General features: G+C 40.5%; 1 protein-coding gene and 1 long non-coding RNA gene across 8 annotated transcripts in view; one reads left to right on the forward strand and one right to left on the reverse strand.

Annotated features, from left to right (window-relative positions):
• Nucleotides 1–20,285, forward strand: part of SLC10A7 (solute carrier family 10 member 7) — a 251,975-nt gene that overhangs the window by 177,684 nt on the left and 54,006 nt on the right. For all 6 annotated transcript variants that reach the window (XR_014311044.1, XR_014311045.1, XM_082728238.1 and 3 more), the window contains one exon: nt 1,755–1,790. Coding sequence is in view for 4 of the 6 variants with exons in the window: in XM_082728238.1 (XP_082584364.1) it covers nt 1,755–1,790 (36 nt within the window). In the remaining 2 variants the exon portion in view is untranslated. The remainder of the gene's footprint in view (nt 1–1,754; nt 1,791–20,285) is intronic.
• LOC309863439 overlaps nt 1–20,285 on the reverse strand; it is a 92,092-nt gene that overhangs the window by 51,802 nt on the left and 20,005 nt on the right. Inside the window, exons 3-5 of one of the 2 annotated variants that reach the window (XR_014311047.1) lie at nt 13,126–13,229; nt 10,104–10,158; nt 5,285–5,356 (exon numbers count right to left, since the gene is read on the reverse strand). This is a non-coding gene — a long non-coding RNA (uncharacterized lncRNA). The remainder of the gene's footprint in view (nt 1–5,284; nt 5,357–10,103; nt 10,159–13,125; nt 13,230–20,285) is intronic. The other variant, XR_014311046.1, reaches the window with a different exon arrangement.

Raw genomic sequence — 20,285 nt, forward strand, 5'->3', positions numbered from 1 at the left:
CGAGTAGTTTGCCACTGTTGATCAGATCCGATCCACTCCCTCTTCTGGCCATGAGGTCCTTGGTGACCTGGTTTTTGATGCCTCCACTTCATATATTCTTACCCCCTTCTCAACTTTGTATAGCTTTGTGAATTCCCATCCCTCTTCCTGGAACATCCTTGTTTTCCTTTCTGGCAGATCAATTTCCACTAATTCTTCTAATAAATGGAACAGTACTTCACATATAAGTGGACTTTCAATAAAAGTTTAAGCAAATTGACTTGAAATCAGATAGCTCCCACATAGACTGAAATAGCCAGATATTTTCATTTCCACATAGCCTTGTAAAGTTTGGAATTCTTCCTGAGGTCTAAGTATATTCCATGTCATTGAAGAAAAGACAGTAGCTCTTAAAATTACTTTGGCATTTTGCACGTTTAGCTCTCCTAAAGCTGCTGATGAGAACCTGTTTCATAGAGTTTTAAAGCCATAATACATATTTTAATAAACAAATTAACACTTAAAATGTTATATTCGTTATTGCTAGCTGCAAAAGTTTGCACAATAAAGAAGCATTTATTCTATTACTTAACTATAAAACAAACTCATCTATGAATCTTCATGTGTAAATCACATGTGGTATATTGCCTAAGAAAGTCATAGCAATGTTCATAAAAGGTAGCCCACCCCTCTTGGGGCACATCCAAAAGAATTAGTTACTGTAATGATGAAAAGATTTCATATAAATATCAAAAGTACTTTTTTCCAAATGTAATGAAATGGTCCCAGACCTTAGATCCTGGGCACAGTATAGTCTCTGTCTGTCTCTTTCTCTCACACACAATACACGTGCATGTGTGTGTATACATGCACACACAAACACACGCATACACAGACTCTTTGGAATTTTGAAGTTCCAAATGGAATTCATTAATAAAACTATGGAATGCTTTTTTTTGTATAAATCATAATGAAGCGTTGAGAGATAAAGGAAGAACTAAAAGGGGCGAATAATCATTTGCAGCTCTAAAACTGAAATCTGTCATGTTAACTCCCAACTCAAACACCTAGTTTTAAAGATTTACCTTCAAGAAACCTAAAAGCTTGTATCCTGCCTCATTGACAACAGCCTCAAACTGTTTCCTGTCATTGCAGAAAACAAATCTTTTGCTCCTTTCTGCCTAGGGGAGGCAGAGGGACCGAGGTGGTCCTGTGTGGCTGAATTAGATGAAAGACTTGCCTTCCACCATGGAGACATGGAGTCTAATCAAGTGAAATGAGTTTTGAGATCCCAGCTCATTTCCTAGGGGAGATCGGTTCACATTACAAAATCACGACATCTCATTCATCACAACTGACGTGGTCTTTGCTCAGGAGAGGACCCCAACTGGGACTGAACCACCTGTCTTCTCTTGAAAGGGGGCACTTTATCCAAGTTAGAGTTGAAAGCCTTGGAGTGAGAAGGCCTGCCGGCTTCACCCGACTGATACATATGCAACATGGAAAGCAACTTCCATTTTAAAAAGGGCAGACAAGTTTAAGGAAGATTGGTGATTGTACGTTTAACGGCACCAAATACAAATAATCGTAATAGAGATGCTAAGACTTTATGGTAGGGAGAGCCAAGACTGGGGCTCCCTCATCTTTATCACCTAGATTTTATTAAACGGAGGTGAGAAGGATCAACATTTCCATGCATCAGAGTTTAAAATAGCAAAAAAATTGTCCTGCTTTCCAGGCTTATAAATGATCATCATCTCTTTTATTTCTTTCAGGGCATCGTTATAACACCCCTGCTACTGCTGCTTTTTGTGAGTATTTTGATGTTGTCTTTAATATCTTTTATTAAAAGCCATCTACAACCCTTTAGGAAAGGACATTAGGATGAAATGGAAATTTGAATCCTTTTGCACCACTTTGCGTCACATTTTGTTCTTCCAGTTGAACTGTACCGAATAATAACATGTTGACATAAAGGATCTCTGTGGTCTCATGATCCAAGGATGGCATCAGAGCCCAGTTACTAGGCCTCTGACTCCAGGGCTAAATCATTAATTATTGCAAATTAATGACCTGCGACATAGGTCACAGATATATGCTCTCTCTTTTCTCATTAGTAGAACCGAAGTGATTGCTAGTGACCCAGTGTTTGATAGAAAGAGCCAAGGACCAGAGGACCAGAGAACACTTGGGTCCCAAGGCTTGTAGTAACTGGCTCTCTTACTCTGGGGAATGCTGCCTCAATTCTTCCATCTGTCGAATGGGAAGCAATAATATCTACCTAGGCTGTATGCCAGGGAAAATGAAATGCACTTCAGACATAAAAAATGCCAGCCACTGGTTAACTAAACAAAAATTGTTCTGAGAATGAGAACTGCTAATTAACTGTCTTATTTCTTTTGGCGCTGAGCATATGAGAAATTAGATGAAAGATTGTAATAGAAATTAATGTTATCTCATGCTGAGAAAAGCATATGTAATCATGAATGATACCTAAAATATTTTATGAACTGTGCATTTTTCATACGCAACATTTCCCAAGTATAAATCACTCCACTCATCACTGAAATGGAGTTGGGGATCGTTTCTGGGTGTGAAATGTAGCTGTTTGACTAGCACTATTTGTCAGAGAATTAAAACTATGGGGAAAATTTATTTAATTATAGTGTAATTACCCAAGTTGGAATTCAATTAGAGTAATAGTGTGAGGGACTTCATTTCTTACAAGCTGTGCAGGAAGTGGAGAGGGAGAGATGCCCTCCTAAGCAGTTAGATTCTGCATCTTTCATGAAAGACATTACCTTCAAGTAATAAACCTCAGCTTCCCCATTCCTTCTGAAATGCTGGCTCCATGCTGACAAGGTTAGGACGAGTCAAATCATCAGATCACTTTGCTCAGCATAACAAACCTCATTCATTTGGATTCTACCAATTCAGAATTTGCAGTGAGTCACATTAATACTGAAGTGAATATTGATTTGCATTTACTTGGAAGAGAAGTCTTGGTATGTGCCCAACTGCTCGCTCAATGTAAGGAGCTAGGATCACCCCTTGGTGTTCTTTCTGAGACCTTGGATCATGATTTCTGAGGGGGCAGCCCTCAACAGGCACAGGATCCAGGCCAGTCTGAGGGCCCTCAGAAGACTAATGGAAAGCGTCACGGTTATGTGGTGCAGGTTTTCTCCACTGCAGAAGAGCTTCATCTCTTCCTGTGACTCTTTTAAGATGAGCTGGGGAGAAGCCACAGCTACAACTATGGGGCTGTGACCTAGGATAGCCCTTTGAGTATCTCAGAGTCTGGAATCTCTCGGACCCTGTTACAGCTCATAACTACAGAACCAGATGAGTTCTTTTCTCCTTCTCCTGCCCATTTCCAGCCATAACAAGAAATGTTCCCAGCTTTTTAACATGATGACATCACACTGTTGCAAACTTTCTCCCACTCTTAGACAGAGAGGCTAGTGAGCTTTAGTTGGTTCAACATTTTAAACAATAGATCTACAAAAATAGTGAAAGAGACCCCAAGACCCTCAACTTCAAAGTTTAATGCTTCCCCTCTGAGCTAACTCATTAGACTGTCCCAATAGGTTCAATGACATCATCACACAGCATCAATAGATATGTCTGTGTTACATGACCTTACGTCACATGCATGGCATATAATACTTTTTGTCTGTTAGGGTTGTCGTGGTTTCACAAAGCAAGGTCATTCCTTAAAAACTTGAATTACCAGGCTTCACTTTTGCACAGGACAAAAACCTGTGCAACTTAAATTAGTACACATTCCGCAAAAGCTGTAGTGTTTTCCTATCATCCTGGTTTGGATTGAATTGTGTACTCCCAAAAGATATGTAGAAGTTCTAACCCCTAGAACATTGAAATGTGACCTTATTTGAAAATAGGGTTATTGCAGATATAAATATTTCAGATGAAGTCCTACTGGTGCAGGGTGGGCCCTAAATCCAATACTGGTGTCCTTACAAGAAGAGGTGTCAGACCCAGAGGGAGAATGGCAGGTTGTGTCAGAGATTGGAGGAATGTGCAGACAAGCCAAGGAGCAGGAAGGATTGCTGGATGGCAGATATCATGGCTGGAAGAGGCAAGAAGGGATTCTTCCCTACAGACTTCAGAGGGAGCCTGGCCTTGCTTGATTTCAGACTTATAGTTTCCAGAGCTATCCAACAAATTTCTGTTGTTTTAAGCCCCCTAGTTTGAGGTATTTTGTTAGAGAAGCTGAGGAAACCAATACAACCGCAAGAAATTGAATTGTCTCTTTAAAATCATATCTTGAAAATGGAAATTTCTAAGTGTTCAGGTGCAGTAGCTAGTAAAGGCCATTTTTACTGATGGAATCTCAGTTCTCTGTATTCTTGACCTCTCCTCAGAATGTCCCCCTTCACCATCTTGCTCCAACTGAAACCTGTCCTCTGATTCATGTTTCTGCTACAGGTGTCTTTCATATCACTGAGCCTTGAAATGGGGTAAGGTGTCTCTCTCGCACCTCATTACCAATTCCAGATCATCTCCCATGCCTTCCTCATAAAATATTTTCATTCCTTTGGAGGTTATGCCAATATACCTATATGACCAGCTACCGCTTCTTACTGTAATTATCAGTAGAACCCAAGGTCACTCTCTGGGTCCACAAAATGTTAGCACCTTCCCATTGTCTTTTTTTTAATAGTATGCTTAGATTAATTCTTGGTGTTTTTCAATTTTCACATAATTGATCCTCCTTATATCCTGGCCTCTAAATTATTGACCTCTTCTCCAGTAAGAATACCTTCCACTTCCTCTCAGCCAATGACCCCTGTAGTCACACACATCTTTGACTTTATTACTGCCAATAACCGCATCCTTACGTAATCCCCTTTTGAAATGTCTCCTCTTACCAACGGCTCCTATTTTTGTGACGTATTCCCCAAATTAAAAAGTCTTCAAACTTGCTAGACTGGCCAGTTTATTTACCTTACCACCTTAACAAAGCCTCTAGCCTACTCTACCCTCTCTCCCTTACCCTCACATCCCATCTTACCTAGCCTAGATCTCATGGTCTGTCATTATAATTACTATACGACATATGCCATCAAGAACCTTACTGCTTCATATTTGCATGGTCAAGTGCCAATCCTGCTTAAACCCAACGCTGTATCTTCCTGCATGTGTACCTGAATGTGGCTGGAACACGCACTCGCATGCTGACTGGTCTCATTTGAAATTCATGACAACTAACTGTGGGCCTGGTGATTTTATTGCCTTCTCCTAATTAATCCTCACCCCTACTCTCCAGAGAATCATTTCATACCTTCTCCTTGTTTCTCAAATCTCTGATGCCTCTTCTCGTTTTTCATCTCATCCGATGCAGAAAGGAACTAGCCTGTGAGGAAATTAGAAGCAATCAGAAATTTTATAAGATCCCACCTCCCTGCATCTATATTCTTTGTCTTTTCTCCTGTTTCTATAGATAAACTGTCTTTGCCCTCCTCTAAGGCCAGTCCCTCCTGTTGTGTTATCTCTTATTGCCTTCTTAACAATATGATTCACACAGATTTCCCCCTTTCTCCTATATTATCAAATTTTCTATCTCTGCTGGATCAGTTCTATTAACATATAAGTATTCTGTAATATTACACATCTTGAAAATTAAACCTCACCTTATCCCACCTGCTGTCTATTTTTGCCCACTGTTTTATAGCAAAATTACTCAAAAAAAGGTATTTAAACTTTCTCTTCACTCATTCAATAAGTATCAAGTTCTTCTTACATGCTAGGCACTTTCTTTCAAGGATATAGCAATGAGAAAAAAGATACATCTTTGCTCTTGTCGAGGTTATATACTTATAGAAAGAAACAGCCAATAAATAAGTGAAAATATAATGTATAAGATGAGTGATGCATACTGAAGAGAAAAATAAAGTGAGGAAGAGAATAAGAAGTACCAGAATGGGTTGGGTGAATTACTGTTTTCAATAGAGCAGTCAAGGGTGGGACTTACTGAGAAAATGATATTTGGGAAAGGCCTAGAGGAGATGAGGGAGCCTTTGATGCCTTCTGATGGTAGAGTGCTCCAGCTGGAAGGAATAGAAAGTGGAAAAGACCTGAGAGTGTGCATGGTGTCCTAAGGAATAGTGAGCAAGCCAGTATGGCTAGAATGCAGTGAGCAAGGAGGAGAGTAGATGGAGATGAAGTCAGGGTCATAGCAGGCGCCAAATAATGTAGGACCTTTCAGTCCTTTGTTAAGGACTTTAAATTTTAATTTGAGAGAGACAGGAAACCATTAAAAGAGTTTTGATAAGAGAATGGCTTGTTCTGGCATACCTTTCCAATAGATGATTCTGGATGCTGGGTTGAGAATAGATTGTCAGGAGCTAATGAGCTCCTGAGCAATTAGAAAACTAGTACAGTATCCTGGCAAGAGACACTTTAACTTGGGCCAAGGTGGTTGAGTAAATCTGGTGGAAAGTATTTGGAAGTAGAACTTGAAAGAACTGAAAGGTTGAATAAAGGTTATGAAGGAACAGAAGAGTCAAGGATGATGAAGTCAGTACAACTGGAAGGATGGAGTTACCACTTACTAAATAGAAAAGACTGCAAGGTTGAACAGGTTAAAGGAACTTATAAGGACCTCAGTATTGCACATATTTGGATAAAGATGTCTTTGAGACATCCAAGTAAAGAAGTCAAGTAAGCCGTTGACCGAGCCTGGAATTCAGAGGGGAGGTCTGGATAAGAGAAACACATTTGGGAGAGGTCAGCATTGAAATGGATTTGAAATTAGAAAGAATGAGATTACCAAGAGAGTAGAGAAGGAAAGGTATCAGTGGACTACCTTCTGGGGGCATCCTACTAGAAGTCCTAGCAACAGCCATCAGACAACAAAAAGAAATAAAAGGTATTCAGATTGGCAAAGAAGAAGTCAAACTCTCTTTCTTCACAGATAACATGATACTTTATATGGAAAACCCAAAAGATTCCACCCCCAAACTACTACAACTCATACAGCAATTCAGTAATGTGGCAGGATACAAAATCAATGTACAGGAATCAGTTGCTTTCTTATACACTAACAATGAAAAAATAGAAAGGGAAATTAGAGAATCGATTCCATTTACTATTGCACCAAGAACCATAAGATACCTGGGAATAAACCTAACCAAATAGGAAAAGAATTGGTACTCAAGGAACTACCGAACACTCATGAAAGAAATTGAAGAAGACACAAAAAGACAGATGAGCATTCCATGCTCATGGATCAGAAGAATAAACATTGTTAAAATGTGTATACTGCCTAGAGCAATCTATAGTTTCAACGTAATGTATACTTTCATCCTGATCAAAATTGCACCAGCATTTTTCAAAGAGCTGGAACAAACAATCCTAAAATTTTTATGGAACCATAAAAAACTCGAAATTGCTAAGGAAATATTGGAAAAGAAAAACAAAACTGGGGGCATTGTGTTGCCTGATTTCAAGCTTTACTACAAGGCTGTGATCACCAAGATAGCATGATACTGGCACAAAAACAGACACATAGACCAGTGGAACAGAATAGAGAGCCCAGATAGGGACCCTCAACCCTATGGTCAAATAATCTTTGACAAAGCAGGAAAAAAAATACAGTGGACAAAAGACAGTCTCTTCAATAAACAGTGCTGGGAAAATTGGACAGCTATGTATAAAAAAAAGAAACTCAACCATTCTCTTACACCATAGACAAAGATAAATTCGAAATGGATAAAAGACATCAACATAAGGCAGGAATCTATCAAAATCCTAGAGGAGAACATAGGCAATAACCACTTTGACATTAGCCACACCAACTTCTTTCTAGACGTGTCTCCAAAGGCAAAGGAAACAAAAGCAAAAATGAATTTTTGGGACTTCATCAAGATCAAAAGCGTCTGCACAGCAAAAGGAAACAGTCAACAAAACAAAGAGACAAATCCACAGAATGGGAGAAGATATTCGCAAATGACACTACAGACAAAGGGCTGATATCCAAGATCTATAAAGAACTCCTCAAACTAAACACACACAAAACAGATAATCATGTGAAAAAATGGGCAGAAGACATGAACAGACACTTCTCCAAAGAACACCTACAAATGGCTAACAGACACATGGTTAGATGTTCATTATCATTAGCAATCAGGGAGCGTCAAATCAAAACCACATTGAGATACCACCTTACACTAATTAGAATGGCCAAAATCAACAAGACAGTAAACAACAAGTATTGGAGAGAATGTGGAGAAAGGAGAACCCTCTTCCACTGTTGGTGGGAATGCAAGTTGGTGCAGCCACTTCAGAAAACAGTGTGGAGATTCCTTAAGAAATTAAAAGTAGAGCTACCCTATGACCCTGCAATTGCACTACTGGGTATTTACCCCAAAGATACAGATGTAGTGAAGAGAAAGGCCATCTGCCCCCCACTGTTCATAGCAGCAATGTCTGCAGTCGCCAAACTGTTTTAAGAACCAAGATGCCCTTCAACAGATGAATGGATAAAGAAGATATGGTCATTTATATACAATGGAATATTATGCCTCTATCAGAAAGTATGAATATCCAACTTTTGTATCAACATGGACAGGACTGGAAGAGATTATGCTGAGTGAAATAAATCAAGCAGAGAGAGTCAATTATCATATGGTTTCACTTACTTGTGTATTATAAGGAATAACATGGAGGATGTTGGGAGTTGGAGAGGAGAAGTGAGTTGGGGGAAATCGGAGGGGGAGACAAACCACGAGAGACTGTGGACTCTTAGAAACAAACTGAGGGTTTTGGAGGGGAGGGTTGGGGGGGGTTGGGTGAGCCTGGTGGTGGGTATTAAGGAGGGCCTGTATTGCATGGAGCATTGGATATGGTACATAAACAATGAGTTTTGGAACACTGAAAAAAAAATTAAATTACATTTTTTTAAAAACTCAGCAAAGACTACTGGGGATATCCACTTTGCTTAGGAAGAACACCAAAAGGTTTTGGTGTCCTAGAAGCTACTAGAGAATGTGTTTCAAAAAAGGGAGAGTGATCAACTACTTCAAATGGTGCTAATAGTTCAGATATAATGAGAATCAACTGGTTTTAACAAGATGGAGGTCAGTGGGGACCCCAGCAGGAGCTATTTCAGCAGAGTTGTGGAGGTAAATACCTAAAGTCAGTTCAAGAATGAATGAAAAAGAGTTAAAGACAGTGATAATCACTAACTCTTTTGAGGCATTCTGTTATAAAGTATGCAGAAAATGGGACAGAACAAAGTTAATGTAGGATCTGTTTTTAAGTTGGGAAAATTACTAGGATATTTGTATTGACACATTAATTCAGTTAGAGAAGAAACAATTCATACAGGGAAATAAAAAAAAAAAAAGAACAGAAAATTTGTGGACCCATGTCTTTGAGTAGGAGAAAGAAGGTGAGTTCTAGTGCAGAAAGGAAGAGTATGACCTCCTAAGCACAGGTAGTTCATCCATAGTAATAGGAGGGAATCCATGGGATAATGGCAAAGATACAAGTAAATTTGTTTGTGTAACTATAGGAGTCTCTTATGATTGTTTATATTTTCCCGGTGAAATGGCAAGTGAAGTTAGGCATGGAGGACCAAAAAAAAAAAAAAAAAAGGCAAGAAGGTTTTGGAGATTTGATGAGAGAGGAAAAGATATGAAATAGTTCTACGGCAAAGATACTTGGATGCTCTGGTAGCACTAAGAACCATCCTGAGTCTTTACACTTGGCATTGGCTCAACCTGATTTTCCACTCAGATATCCACATGGCTCTGTCCTTCACTTTCATCTCTGGTCTCCAATCAAATGCCATTTTAGGAGAGAATCCTTTCCTAACTACTTCATGTAGAACAATATACCCTGTCTCCACCAGTCTCTCCCCACCTATCATCCTTCATCGTTCTTTTTAGCATTTATTATCACATGACATCTTCATCATTTGTTAACCTGTTTATTGTCTCTCTTCCTAACTAGAACATAAGCATCACAGAAAAACAGGGATTTTATCTGTTCTGGTCACTGCCGTAACCCCAGTGCCCAAAATAGTGACGATCCATGGAAGCCACTCAAACACATTTTCTGAATGGATGGCTGGTCAAGGAAAATGTTTCTGTACTCACAGCACTTCTCACACCAAATGTGTGCGGTTTCCACGCCAAGCAATTCTCCAGTTATCTGTGGATACCAAGCGAATGTCCTGCAGTTTTTACACTGCAGAGTTAGCACAGACCCCCACAGGTAAAGGGCTCACTTCCACAAGACTGCCCCCCACTTCCAGAACCAAGTAGTGGGTCTCCAAGATACTCACACTTCTGTCTGACTTGGCTTCAGAGGATCCCATGACCCCCAACCCAGGTTTGATAATTTGCTGTTATTATGGCTCACAATGCAGGGAAACATTTACCTGCTACTGCCAGTTTATTTTACATGATATTATACCTGGAGTCCCGGAGTCAAGCCCCGCATCGGGCTCCCTGCTCAGTGGGGAGTATGCTTCTCCCACTTCCCCTCCCCCTGGCTCATGTCCGTTATCTCTCTCTCTCAGATAAATAAATAAAAATCTTAAGAAAAAAAAAAAAGAATACAAATGAGAAGACAGGTGCAGAGGTACATAGGGCAAGGTTTAGAAGGGTCCCAAGTGCAGGATCTTATGTCCCCATGGAGTTTGGGGGTGTACTAACCACATGCATATGGATGCGTTCACCAATGCAGGAACTCTCCAAACCCCTTGTGCTGGGAACTGGGACAAAATCCAAATATTATAGTAAAAGATGCTCCTATCACCCCTGTGACTCAGGAAGTTACATGGTTTTGGAAGCTCTATGCTAGGATGAAGACCGAATATATAACATTTCTTACTGTACCACATCTGAGATGGACAGATGAATGAATGCATCTGTCCCAAGAGTTGGGTTAGGTCTCTTTTAAGACTGGTATTTCCTGGTTACATACTCTACCTTTAGGCATTCATTCCTTTATTATAAGGCCATCTTGAAGGCCCTGGCTTCCCTTTCCTCACAATCTGTGTGTAGAGATAGCATGGTATGGTGAGAGGCTTAGAAATGTGGCTCAGTCTGCAGCCAGATTGTTGTGTAACAGTGGGTTTTCCTTAATCCCTTTCAGCTTCAGTTTTTTCCTCTGTAAAATGAGGATTACGATAAGATGAAGTGAGTTAATTTATGTGAAAACGTGCTGTAAGTTATAAAGAACCATGCAACTGCTAATTATTTACATTTGACGCTTTAGAGAGGAAAATAGACAGTAATTCCAGGAAGGAGGTCAAGATTCTGTAGAAATGCTTATCTGAGATGCAGCAACAGTCCAACTAGCCCAGACCTTAATGGTGGGCTGAGCCTTAAAACTTAACCTTTAAGGTTCTACAATGATTTATAGTGTAGAATCTTATAATCTACATCTAAATAAGTCCAGTGTTTACCATGGCTGATCGTGAGAGCAGTAAAACTTTTCCTGAAATATGACCATTTCCTCCTAAGATTTAAAGTGCTTCTACATAGACTATCTTGGTTTTCTTGATAATACACTGCTGATATTGGCAGGACTGGAAATTATTGTCTTTATGTTGTCAGTAGCTATACACCGGTCCATGGAGTTCTGTTGTAAGGATAAATGAAGCCTCCACCAGCTTTTAAAACTGCCGTTGTCACCCATTCCTTGGAATTCCATGTTAATTTCCCTTACAAAGCAACGTGCCAAGTGGTAAGCATCCACTAGATTTGAAGTTCTGCCAGGCCAGGAACCAGGCATGCCTTATTCATTACCTTATCTCCAATGCCAAATATTCAATAAATGTTTCTTGGAAGGAGGGGAATAGAAGGGTGAGTGAGTAAGGAGTGGTTAGAGTGGTTCAGATGATAAGTGAGTGGATAGAAGGTTAGGGTCTCAGCCTGGTGCATAAAATTTTACCTCATATTTGCTATGAGAAAGAATTTACAGTTTTTTTTTCAATAATATTAAGTAAAACATCCATTCTTTTATTCAGTGTTTTAATGCCTACTGTGCACAGTGAATATTATAGAGATCAATCTGACATTGATCCTTCTCTCAGAGAATTTATGGTTTAATAGAGAAGATAGAATACATTCATAGGCAATTAAAATCTAAGCCAGAAATTGTTAAGTATCACAAGTATCAAAATATTTCAAAGGAGATTGCTAAAATAGAAAACATTTCATTTAATAGAAGAAGTGTGGGGGGGGCGGTTACAGAGAATTTTGTACTGAAAGGAAACTTAATTTGAGGAAAAAGAGAAGGTTAGATGGAAACTTCTGATGTTTCTCAAAGGATCTCCTACTTCAGATTTTTTCATATGCATGGCTCTGATTCTGTTATGTCTAACATCACTTCAAAACTTTCCATGACTTTCCCTTCCTTTGATATGGTTGTTTACCAGCGATTATTACAGTCTTTGTGCAGCAGCCAATAGTAGAGAACACTGAAGGAGAGATTTTAGAGCTGGAATTAGAGTGGAGTGTGGTAGCTAAGGTGAAGAGGCCAGAGCCCTAAGTTCAGCATGTAGGTGGTGAGGTCAGCCTGTCAGGTTTGAAATCCGAGTCAACCGCCCTGGGAAGGTCAATGGGGCAGAGTGAAGCTCCCACTTCTGTGGACTCCAGCTCCCCTGAAGCCTCCTTAGCTGCAACCCCACAGCATCTAACCAACCCCATCTTGCTTACTCTAAGGAATGAAAGGAAACAATGTGAACTTTTTCACTTCCTCTGAGAGTTAAGACAAAGGTGGACATAACCATCTTCTTACCATAGAATAGGTCCGTCTAATTCAATGCAGTTGTGATCTAAAGAAACCATATATTAGAGACCATGTTCATGGTCTTAATTTCCATAATTCTATAGACCACCAATGTCTTTAAATAAGTTTATGTTTGGCAGGGGAAGGTCAGGAACACTTCGAGCTTGTGCCATTAAGAGGACAGATCAAGGCCTCGTTCACTTCCACCCCAGCCGTAAAGGTCATTGAACATCAAGGCCTCTGGAAACATTCAGAGTCCAAATTGAGACCACTGCTATAAGTCATGCCCTCAAAGTCATAGATCAGACCATCTTCATTCACGGGGATGGTCACATCAGTATCTTAGGATATTTGATAAACATTCACCTACACGCTTACCTGTTCAGTAGCAGGTAAGCACCTCTGACGTAAGTGGGAGAACTGCTAGTTCTGACGTCCTGTCACGTGATTGGATATGACTCGATTTCTTAGGAAGCCGGCCTCTCTTCAAGCAGGTATTTATGAGGCATTATGATAATTACACATATACACACACACATACAAACCCAGATGTACACTCACATACATGCACAGCAGGATCTTTCTGAACTAACTCAGAAACTTATGTTCCACTGATGTGACCCTCTCTCCTGATACTTTCCATTTCAGTGGTTCTTAAATTCAGTAGGCTTGAATTCCCACCACACCGTCTAAGAAACCTTGTTTTTTTAGGGAGGAGAGGGGGAAGTGGGAGGAAAGAGAATAATTCTTATCAAGTGGCTATAAAATATACTTCACACGTAATCCCTTGACTCCCTTTAGACATATTATCCTCATCTTGTATGAGAAAAGTTAGACTCAAAGAGGTTTTGTAACTCATCAGAGGCTACGCAACTAGTAAAGAACACGAGGGACTGTCAGCCAGGCTCTGTGTCCCTTTGAATGTTCCTTTCCAAATTAAGCTTTCAAAGCAAGGCTCTAAGGAGAAGGTTTATTTTAAGACAGACTACCAGCTCTCAGTTATTATTTCTTGACCATGGATATTGTAGGTAACATAGGAAAGACAAAAAAGAAGGCATAATTATCATCTTGAAGAAACTTAAGGCTTATTTAGGTAAACAAGAACAAAGAACACGGGAGAAATTTAGAGGAAAAAATTCACTGCTAACCTACACGGTTCAGACTACATGGTTCAAGAGTTCATGTTAGAGAGAGAGCCAGGGTAGGGGAGACAGGTCAGTGACAGCTTTCAAGGCTACAATCATCATTAGTTTCCCTAGTAATTGGCCATCTGTGATAGAAAATTATTGCAGTTTTAGTCCCATCAATATAAACAGAAACAAATGAATACAGCCATTAGTGTCATGTATAATACTCTGATTATTTTTTGTAATATGTTCCCAATGATGGTTGCATAATTGATGGTCACATACGTGTGTGATGTACAAAGTCATAAAACAGAAAGCACTTAAAGAGAAACTAGCCATTTGCTTCACACTGAACCAGTCTCCACCTTGTGCCCAAGAGTGTCCCTAAAGCCAGTGAAGACAGACCTCCTCTTGAACTTGAGAGTAGCTTATCTTTGTGCTCAGAAATCGTTCTCACACAGAGAGAATTTTGTAAAGCAAAATAATCTGTGGAGTCTTTTGCAAATGCTCATGCAAAGGACTCCTCCTAGATCTTACTGAACCATAATGGGTGAGGGGGAGCACCTCGTAAACCATTTTCGAGTGCTCCAGAGGTAACATTGATAAACCCCTTCTCCCTTTCCAGGATCACTGACCCAGAGAGGCCAATGCCTCTGCTGGTCTGGGACTTCTTAGACTTAACTGAAGGGACCAGTAACACTGGAGGAAAGCCAGGCTTTTCCTTTAGCTCTTGCTTCCCTCCTCAGCACCAGCTGCTGCTGCTCCTGGTGCTCCCTGAGCAGGTGGGGTATGGCCAGACTGAAAAGGACACTGCATCCCTATGCCGCTCTTGTCCTTTGGTCCCCAGGCTTAGAGCACTCTTCTGGGGCAACTTGCATATTTGCTCCACTTAAGGGACTCTTTGGCAACAGTAGGCTCTTTGGTTCCTGAACCAAACAGATTGACAAGACCAAATTCTGTGGTCAGGGAATCAGGAGCAAAGTTTGTTCCCATGTGCCTCTGAATATCTCTCTCTCCAGCCCTCCATGTCCCGGAAGCCCATCTCTCCACACGTTTTCTTTTTGGGTTAGGATAAACCATTTTCCAGTTCTTTCGAGCACATTTTACTAAATAACCTGTGTGGTTTGAGTAACCAGAATTTATAATTGCACACAGTTTCCATCAGTTAATGGAAGATAATCCTGTGTTTTAAATTTGCATATCACAAAAGGAAAAATTTTACATAACTTTTTACCTTTAAAGATTATCAAAAGCCTATTTTTTCTTTATCTCTCAAAGAAAGAAAAATACCATGTATCTCTATATAAAAAGGCTCATTTCCTCTACTAAGTATATATACCTTCCATGCACTAACCCAATTTTAGCTTCATGCATGTGGCTGAATCGATATGGGTATTTAACAATCATATTTTAATTTTGATAGAAATCATTGTCATCTTTACATTGAGCCTGCCAGCTGGTGTACATTGAAGTCATTGATTTTGTGTGAGTAATCAGTGTGGTTTGCATGTTTCCCTGCAAGAGAAAGGGCAGCAGGAATGAAAGAAAAGCTGAACTGTAGTTTCTAGGGAAGGATGAAACTCTAGAAGGATTTGGGGGACTGGGGCCTGGGGACACTCTCCCTTATTCTGTCTGAATGCTTGTCTTTGCGACAGGAAGGAGACAGGTATTTATGTGTGTGTCTGTGTAGGGAGACAAAGTTTGAGCCCATAGGAGGCGAGCTCCCTCCTTTTCCCCCTCCCAAGGGTGGGCTCTGAGGGCCAGAGCAGAGGGTGGAAATTGGGCAGGAAGTGAACAAATCCTGCTCTGTATCTGAAGCGGCTTCTTCCTGATTTTCTCACAGAAGAGATTTACCATTCATCATTCTACAGTATAAACTAAATATCTGTTATTATATTTTCCCTGAATGTGGTACTAATGAAAGCAAAGACCAATCACCAAGGGTGAATTATTTAATACAATAATGTCTTAATAGCTGAGAAGAGACACGAATAGTAGAGACGCCTGTGGCTAATGGATTTCCCTGGTAGGAGATAAAAGGCTGATTACACAGCAGAGCAAGTGAAGACCTGGTGCATTAATGACAATTTACAGGTCAGCTCACTTACAGAAGTGATTTAAAACGCACCATCTGTTTTCTAACTCTAGGTTGATAACTATGATTTTACAGGCAGTCAGCGTCTCCATCAAGAATTGTTACTTATTTGTCTTTCTGAGTCTTGGTTGGCTCCATAATATTGTACCCACTGGACCCCCAGATTCTTTCCAAATCAAGCAGTTTCTAAATTGAATGGATAACAGTCAATCCTGCTTCCATTCAGCCTTTGTCTGCCAGCTTAGAAAATTATTTTTAATTTTCTAACTATGCCCTATGACATCCATTGTGTGTATTGGATGAAATCTTTCTGATGCGTTCACTCTGGTGCTAGCTAGGTATCATCCTTGACAGAGTAGAGAAGATAGTCACTCAAATAATTCAGTGTGTTTTGTACTCAAATCTGGACACCTAATTGAGAAAGGCTGCATCATCAACTACTACTTACCGAGTTTCTCCCCACCCCTCCTTTTGCTTCCTCCTCCCTCTTCTTGCTTCTGCCTGCCCTCCGGTTCCCTACCTTCATGCAGGCACCACACACACGTGCACACACATATACTCCCTCTTGCTCTCACATAGGCAAGAAAGGGGGAGCCCAGCTTTGGCTTCCACTCTGCCCCCTTCCCCCATTTCACTCTTCTGTACCTTTTGTAATTAATATGCAGTAGACTGTAAGAATTAAGTATGAGGGCTGTGAAGTGACACTTTCAGGTTTAGATCCTGGCTCTGTCACTCTCTAGCTAATGACCTTGTCTAGCAGTTCTCAGATATGAAAATACAGGTGCTAGTAAGACCTACCTGGAGGAGTTGCTGTGAGGGTTAAATTTTCCGACACACATCAAGCTTTTATTTTTATTTATTTATTTTTTTATTTTTTAAAGACTTTATTTATTTATTTGACAGACAGAGATCACAAGTAGGCAGAGAGGCAGGTAGAGAGAGAGGGGGGCGGCGGCTCCCTGCTCAGCAGGGACTCGATCCCGGGACCTGGGAACATGACCTGAGCCAAAGGCAGAGGCCTCAACCCACTGAGCCACCCAGGTGCCCCACATCAAGCTTTTAGAGCAGTGTCTGGCTCATAGAGAATACTCAAAAAAAGTTGTCATTATTGTAATTACAGGACATGGTTGGGAGGCCAGGCAACGGATCCTTTCCTAGGGTAGGGCTCGGTAATTTACTTGTGAGTTGGAAGGATGGAAAGAAAAGAAAACATTGTCAGGCCTCTTTTTCTACCTGTGTATGGTAGGCATTCATCAACTGAACTCACATCTGTTGTTGAATACCTACAGTGTACTAAATGAGTGATTCTCAAGGGGCGACCCCAAGCCCAGCACCATCAGCATCAATGGAGCCATATTCGAATGCACACTCTCGACATCCTCCTCATCCCTCTCTCAAAGTGGGGCCAAGAAATCTGTTTTAAGAAGCCCTGTAGGTGTTTCTGGTGTGCTACAGTGAGAACCACTGCCCTAGATGTAAAGTGTAGGCAGTATGCTGGGCCCTGGGAATATAAACATGGATAAGATACCTGTCCCTGACCTTCTGGAATATACAGTTTACTGAGAGACAGATTTGTACACAGGAGCAACCGAAGACCCTGAGGGGAACAGTATAAATGCAGAGCCACAAAAGAAACCAAGTCTGCAACTCAAGAGGAGGGTTTGGAAAGAATTTCTAAAGTAGTTATTGAACTAACTCTTAGACAAAGACTAGAACTCTTCCATTTACAGGTGGGGGAAGGTGTTCTATGGAAAGGAACTCGATGGTGGGTGGACATGCATACGTGCCTCAACTTTTTTTTTTAATATTTAAAGAGAATTTTTTTTTGAGAGAGAGAGCTCAATCAGGGGGAGGAGGGACAGAGGAGGAGAGAGAGAACCCCAAGCAGGCACCACGCTCAGCATAGAGCCCGATCTCAAGCCTGAGATCATGATCTGAGCTGAAATCATGAGTCAGATGCTTAACCTACTGAGCCACCCAGGTGCCCGTACACCTCAACTTTTAAAAAGCAACTCCTGGAGAGGAGGGGTTTTGTGTTGTGTTCACTCTTGGATTCCCAATCCCTAAAACATGCTTCTGGCTCACAGGAGGCACCAGTAACTATTTGAATAATTAAATACAAAGGTCCTAAACCACATATTTTTCACTAAAACATTTCTTCTCAGCATGATATTAAAACAAATAAACAAACCTGATTGTGAGTTCTGTGCTTTAAAGCATCATATTCCTAAAGGAAATTAGCCAGTGACCAGATTGTTCATTTAACACAGTGTATCTTATAATATGGGTTGGCAGTATGAGACTATCCCCTTTAAATCTGCCAGGGTTAGCTCCATGAAGCCCAGAGCCCTGGCCTGATACATACTTACTCCAAACCTGCAACTCTATCCAAAGTTATAAATTATGGATGCTTCTTATAAACACACTGGTCTTTACAACAGAAACCCTGGCAGGGTCTTCATTAAAATGTGAGGAACCAAATATACCAGGCAACATATTTCCTTCTGCTTTAGTTACAATCAACTCTGCATACAAAATGATCGGTGTGCTACTTTCCTGGTCATGTTCTCATATGTTACCCTATGCCAGATGCTCGTTCTTCTTTCTTCCGGATGCCAAGGTATACTTCATAGCGTCAGGCACTTCCCCAAGGGTATCTCTGCATCTTCACACTGACCACAGTGACAGGTCTGGTTGTCGATTCAAAAGAAAGGACTTAGGCCAAGTTAGACATCAGAACTGAGATTTCCTTCCTTTCAGACCCACTTCTAAGGGAGTCATCCTATGGGATTTTCTCCCCAGCATCACTGTGTACCTAGTCTGGCTTCATGTACTCTGTTAATTACATCCCTGGCTGGCTTGCTCTGGTCTCTGATCTGTCAAAGCAGAGGGTTCCTCTAACCTGCATTCATAATCGAGTGGACCAGAGATCATAGGTGTTTTAGAAGACAAAGGGACTTTGGAGATCACTTCTAGGAACACAAGCCTTCTGAACACTGAATACCCAATAAAATAAGATAGAAAGAGAGGCAAACTATAAGAGACTCTTAATTCTAGGGAACAAAGTGAGGGTTGTTAGAGGGGAGGTGATGGGGAGGTGGAGTAATTGGGTGATGGGCATCAAGGAGGGCACGTGATGTAATGAGCACTGGGTGTTATACCCAACTGATGATCACGAAATTCTACCCCTGAAACTAATAATGCACTATGTGTTAACTAAATTAAATTTAAATTAAAAAAAAATTTAAATTGAACATGCAGTTGGTCTATTGTGTGGTGGATGGAGAAGTTAAAATAGATAAAAATTTTTAAAACCAAAGTTGACATGAATTCTCCTTTACCTCTCTTATCCCCAAATGCAATCTTTTAGATAGAGTTGGGATTAAAAATAACCCCCAAATTAACTTAATAAATGATGTTTTAACTCTTCTCTCTATTTGATTTCTGGGGTAACTGCTCTTCAACAATACTTTCTAGTTAAACCACCAAAACTTCCAGTGTAGGAGAACTATGATCACAGAGTAAATTTGGCTGATGAGTTGCTTGAATATGTTTGAGAAGCAACATACTCTTCTGAACGGGACTCCAAATCTCTTGCAGAGTTAGGATTCTGTTCAGTTTTAGGTCTTCCCCTCCAGAGCAGCTTTAAGGAGGTAAGGAGGGCTGTGGAGGAGAACTGAGGGCAGAGAACACATATAGCCACCCTCACTCAGCTTCTTACACATGCACACATGTGTGCACACGCACACATGCATGCATCCTTTTTCACGTGGTTCTCGTCTTATTTAAAGGCCCTTTGTTTCTAGGTGCATATTGGAATTAATTGTGTTGCTATGATAAACAAGTAGTGAAAAAAAGTAATGCTAAGTGACTGTATAACGTCACCTGAATATAAGTTTTTTTTTTTTTTTGCCCCAATATTTTATCTGTGAGAGAGAGAGAGCACAAGCGGGGGGTGGGGGCAGAGGGAGAGGGAGAAGCAGACTCCTGACTGAGCAGGGATCCCAATGTGGGGCTCAATCCCCGGACCCTGGAATCACAACTGAGCAATCCAGGCGCCCCTGAGAGGTTTTCAAAAGAAACCTCTTTAAAAAAAAAAAAAAAAAGAAATCCTCTTCAAAAGAAGTTTTCAGTTTCGTATCTTTGTAACTTCAGAAGAAAATAGGGATATGATTTTGAATAAGAGTTTGGCACTTTTTAGCACCTTATATTTACAAATTACTTCATTTGTTCATTGTGCACAGCTTCATTATCTGCAAATTTACTCTTTCTCAGGTATTGGATTAAGCGTTGGGCCTACAGAGGGAATATAGCTT

The sequence above is a fragment of the Mustela nivalis genome (genome assembly GCF_964662115.1).
Source record: "Mustela nivalis genome assembly, chromosome: 4".
In the NCBI taxonomy this organism is placed as follows: Eukaryota; Metazoa; Chordata; class Mammalia; order Carnivora; family Mustelidae; genus Mustela; species Mustela nivalis.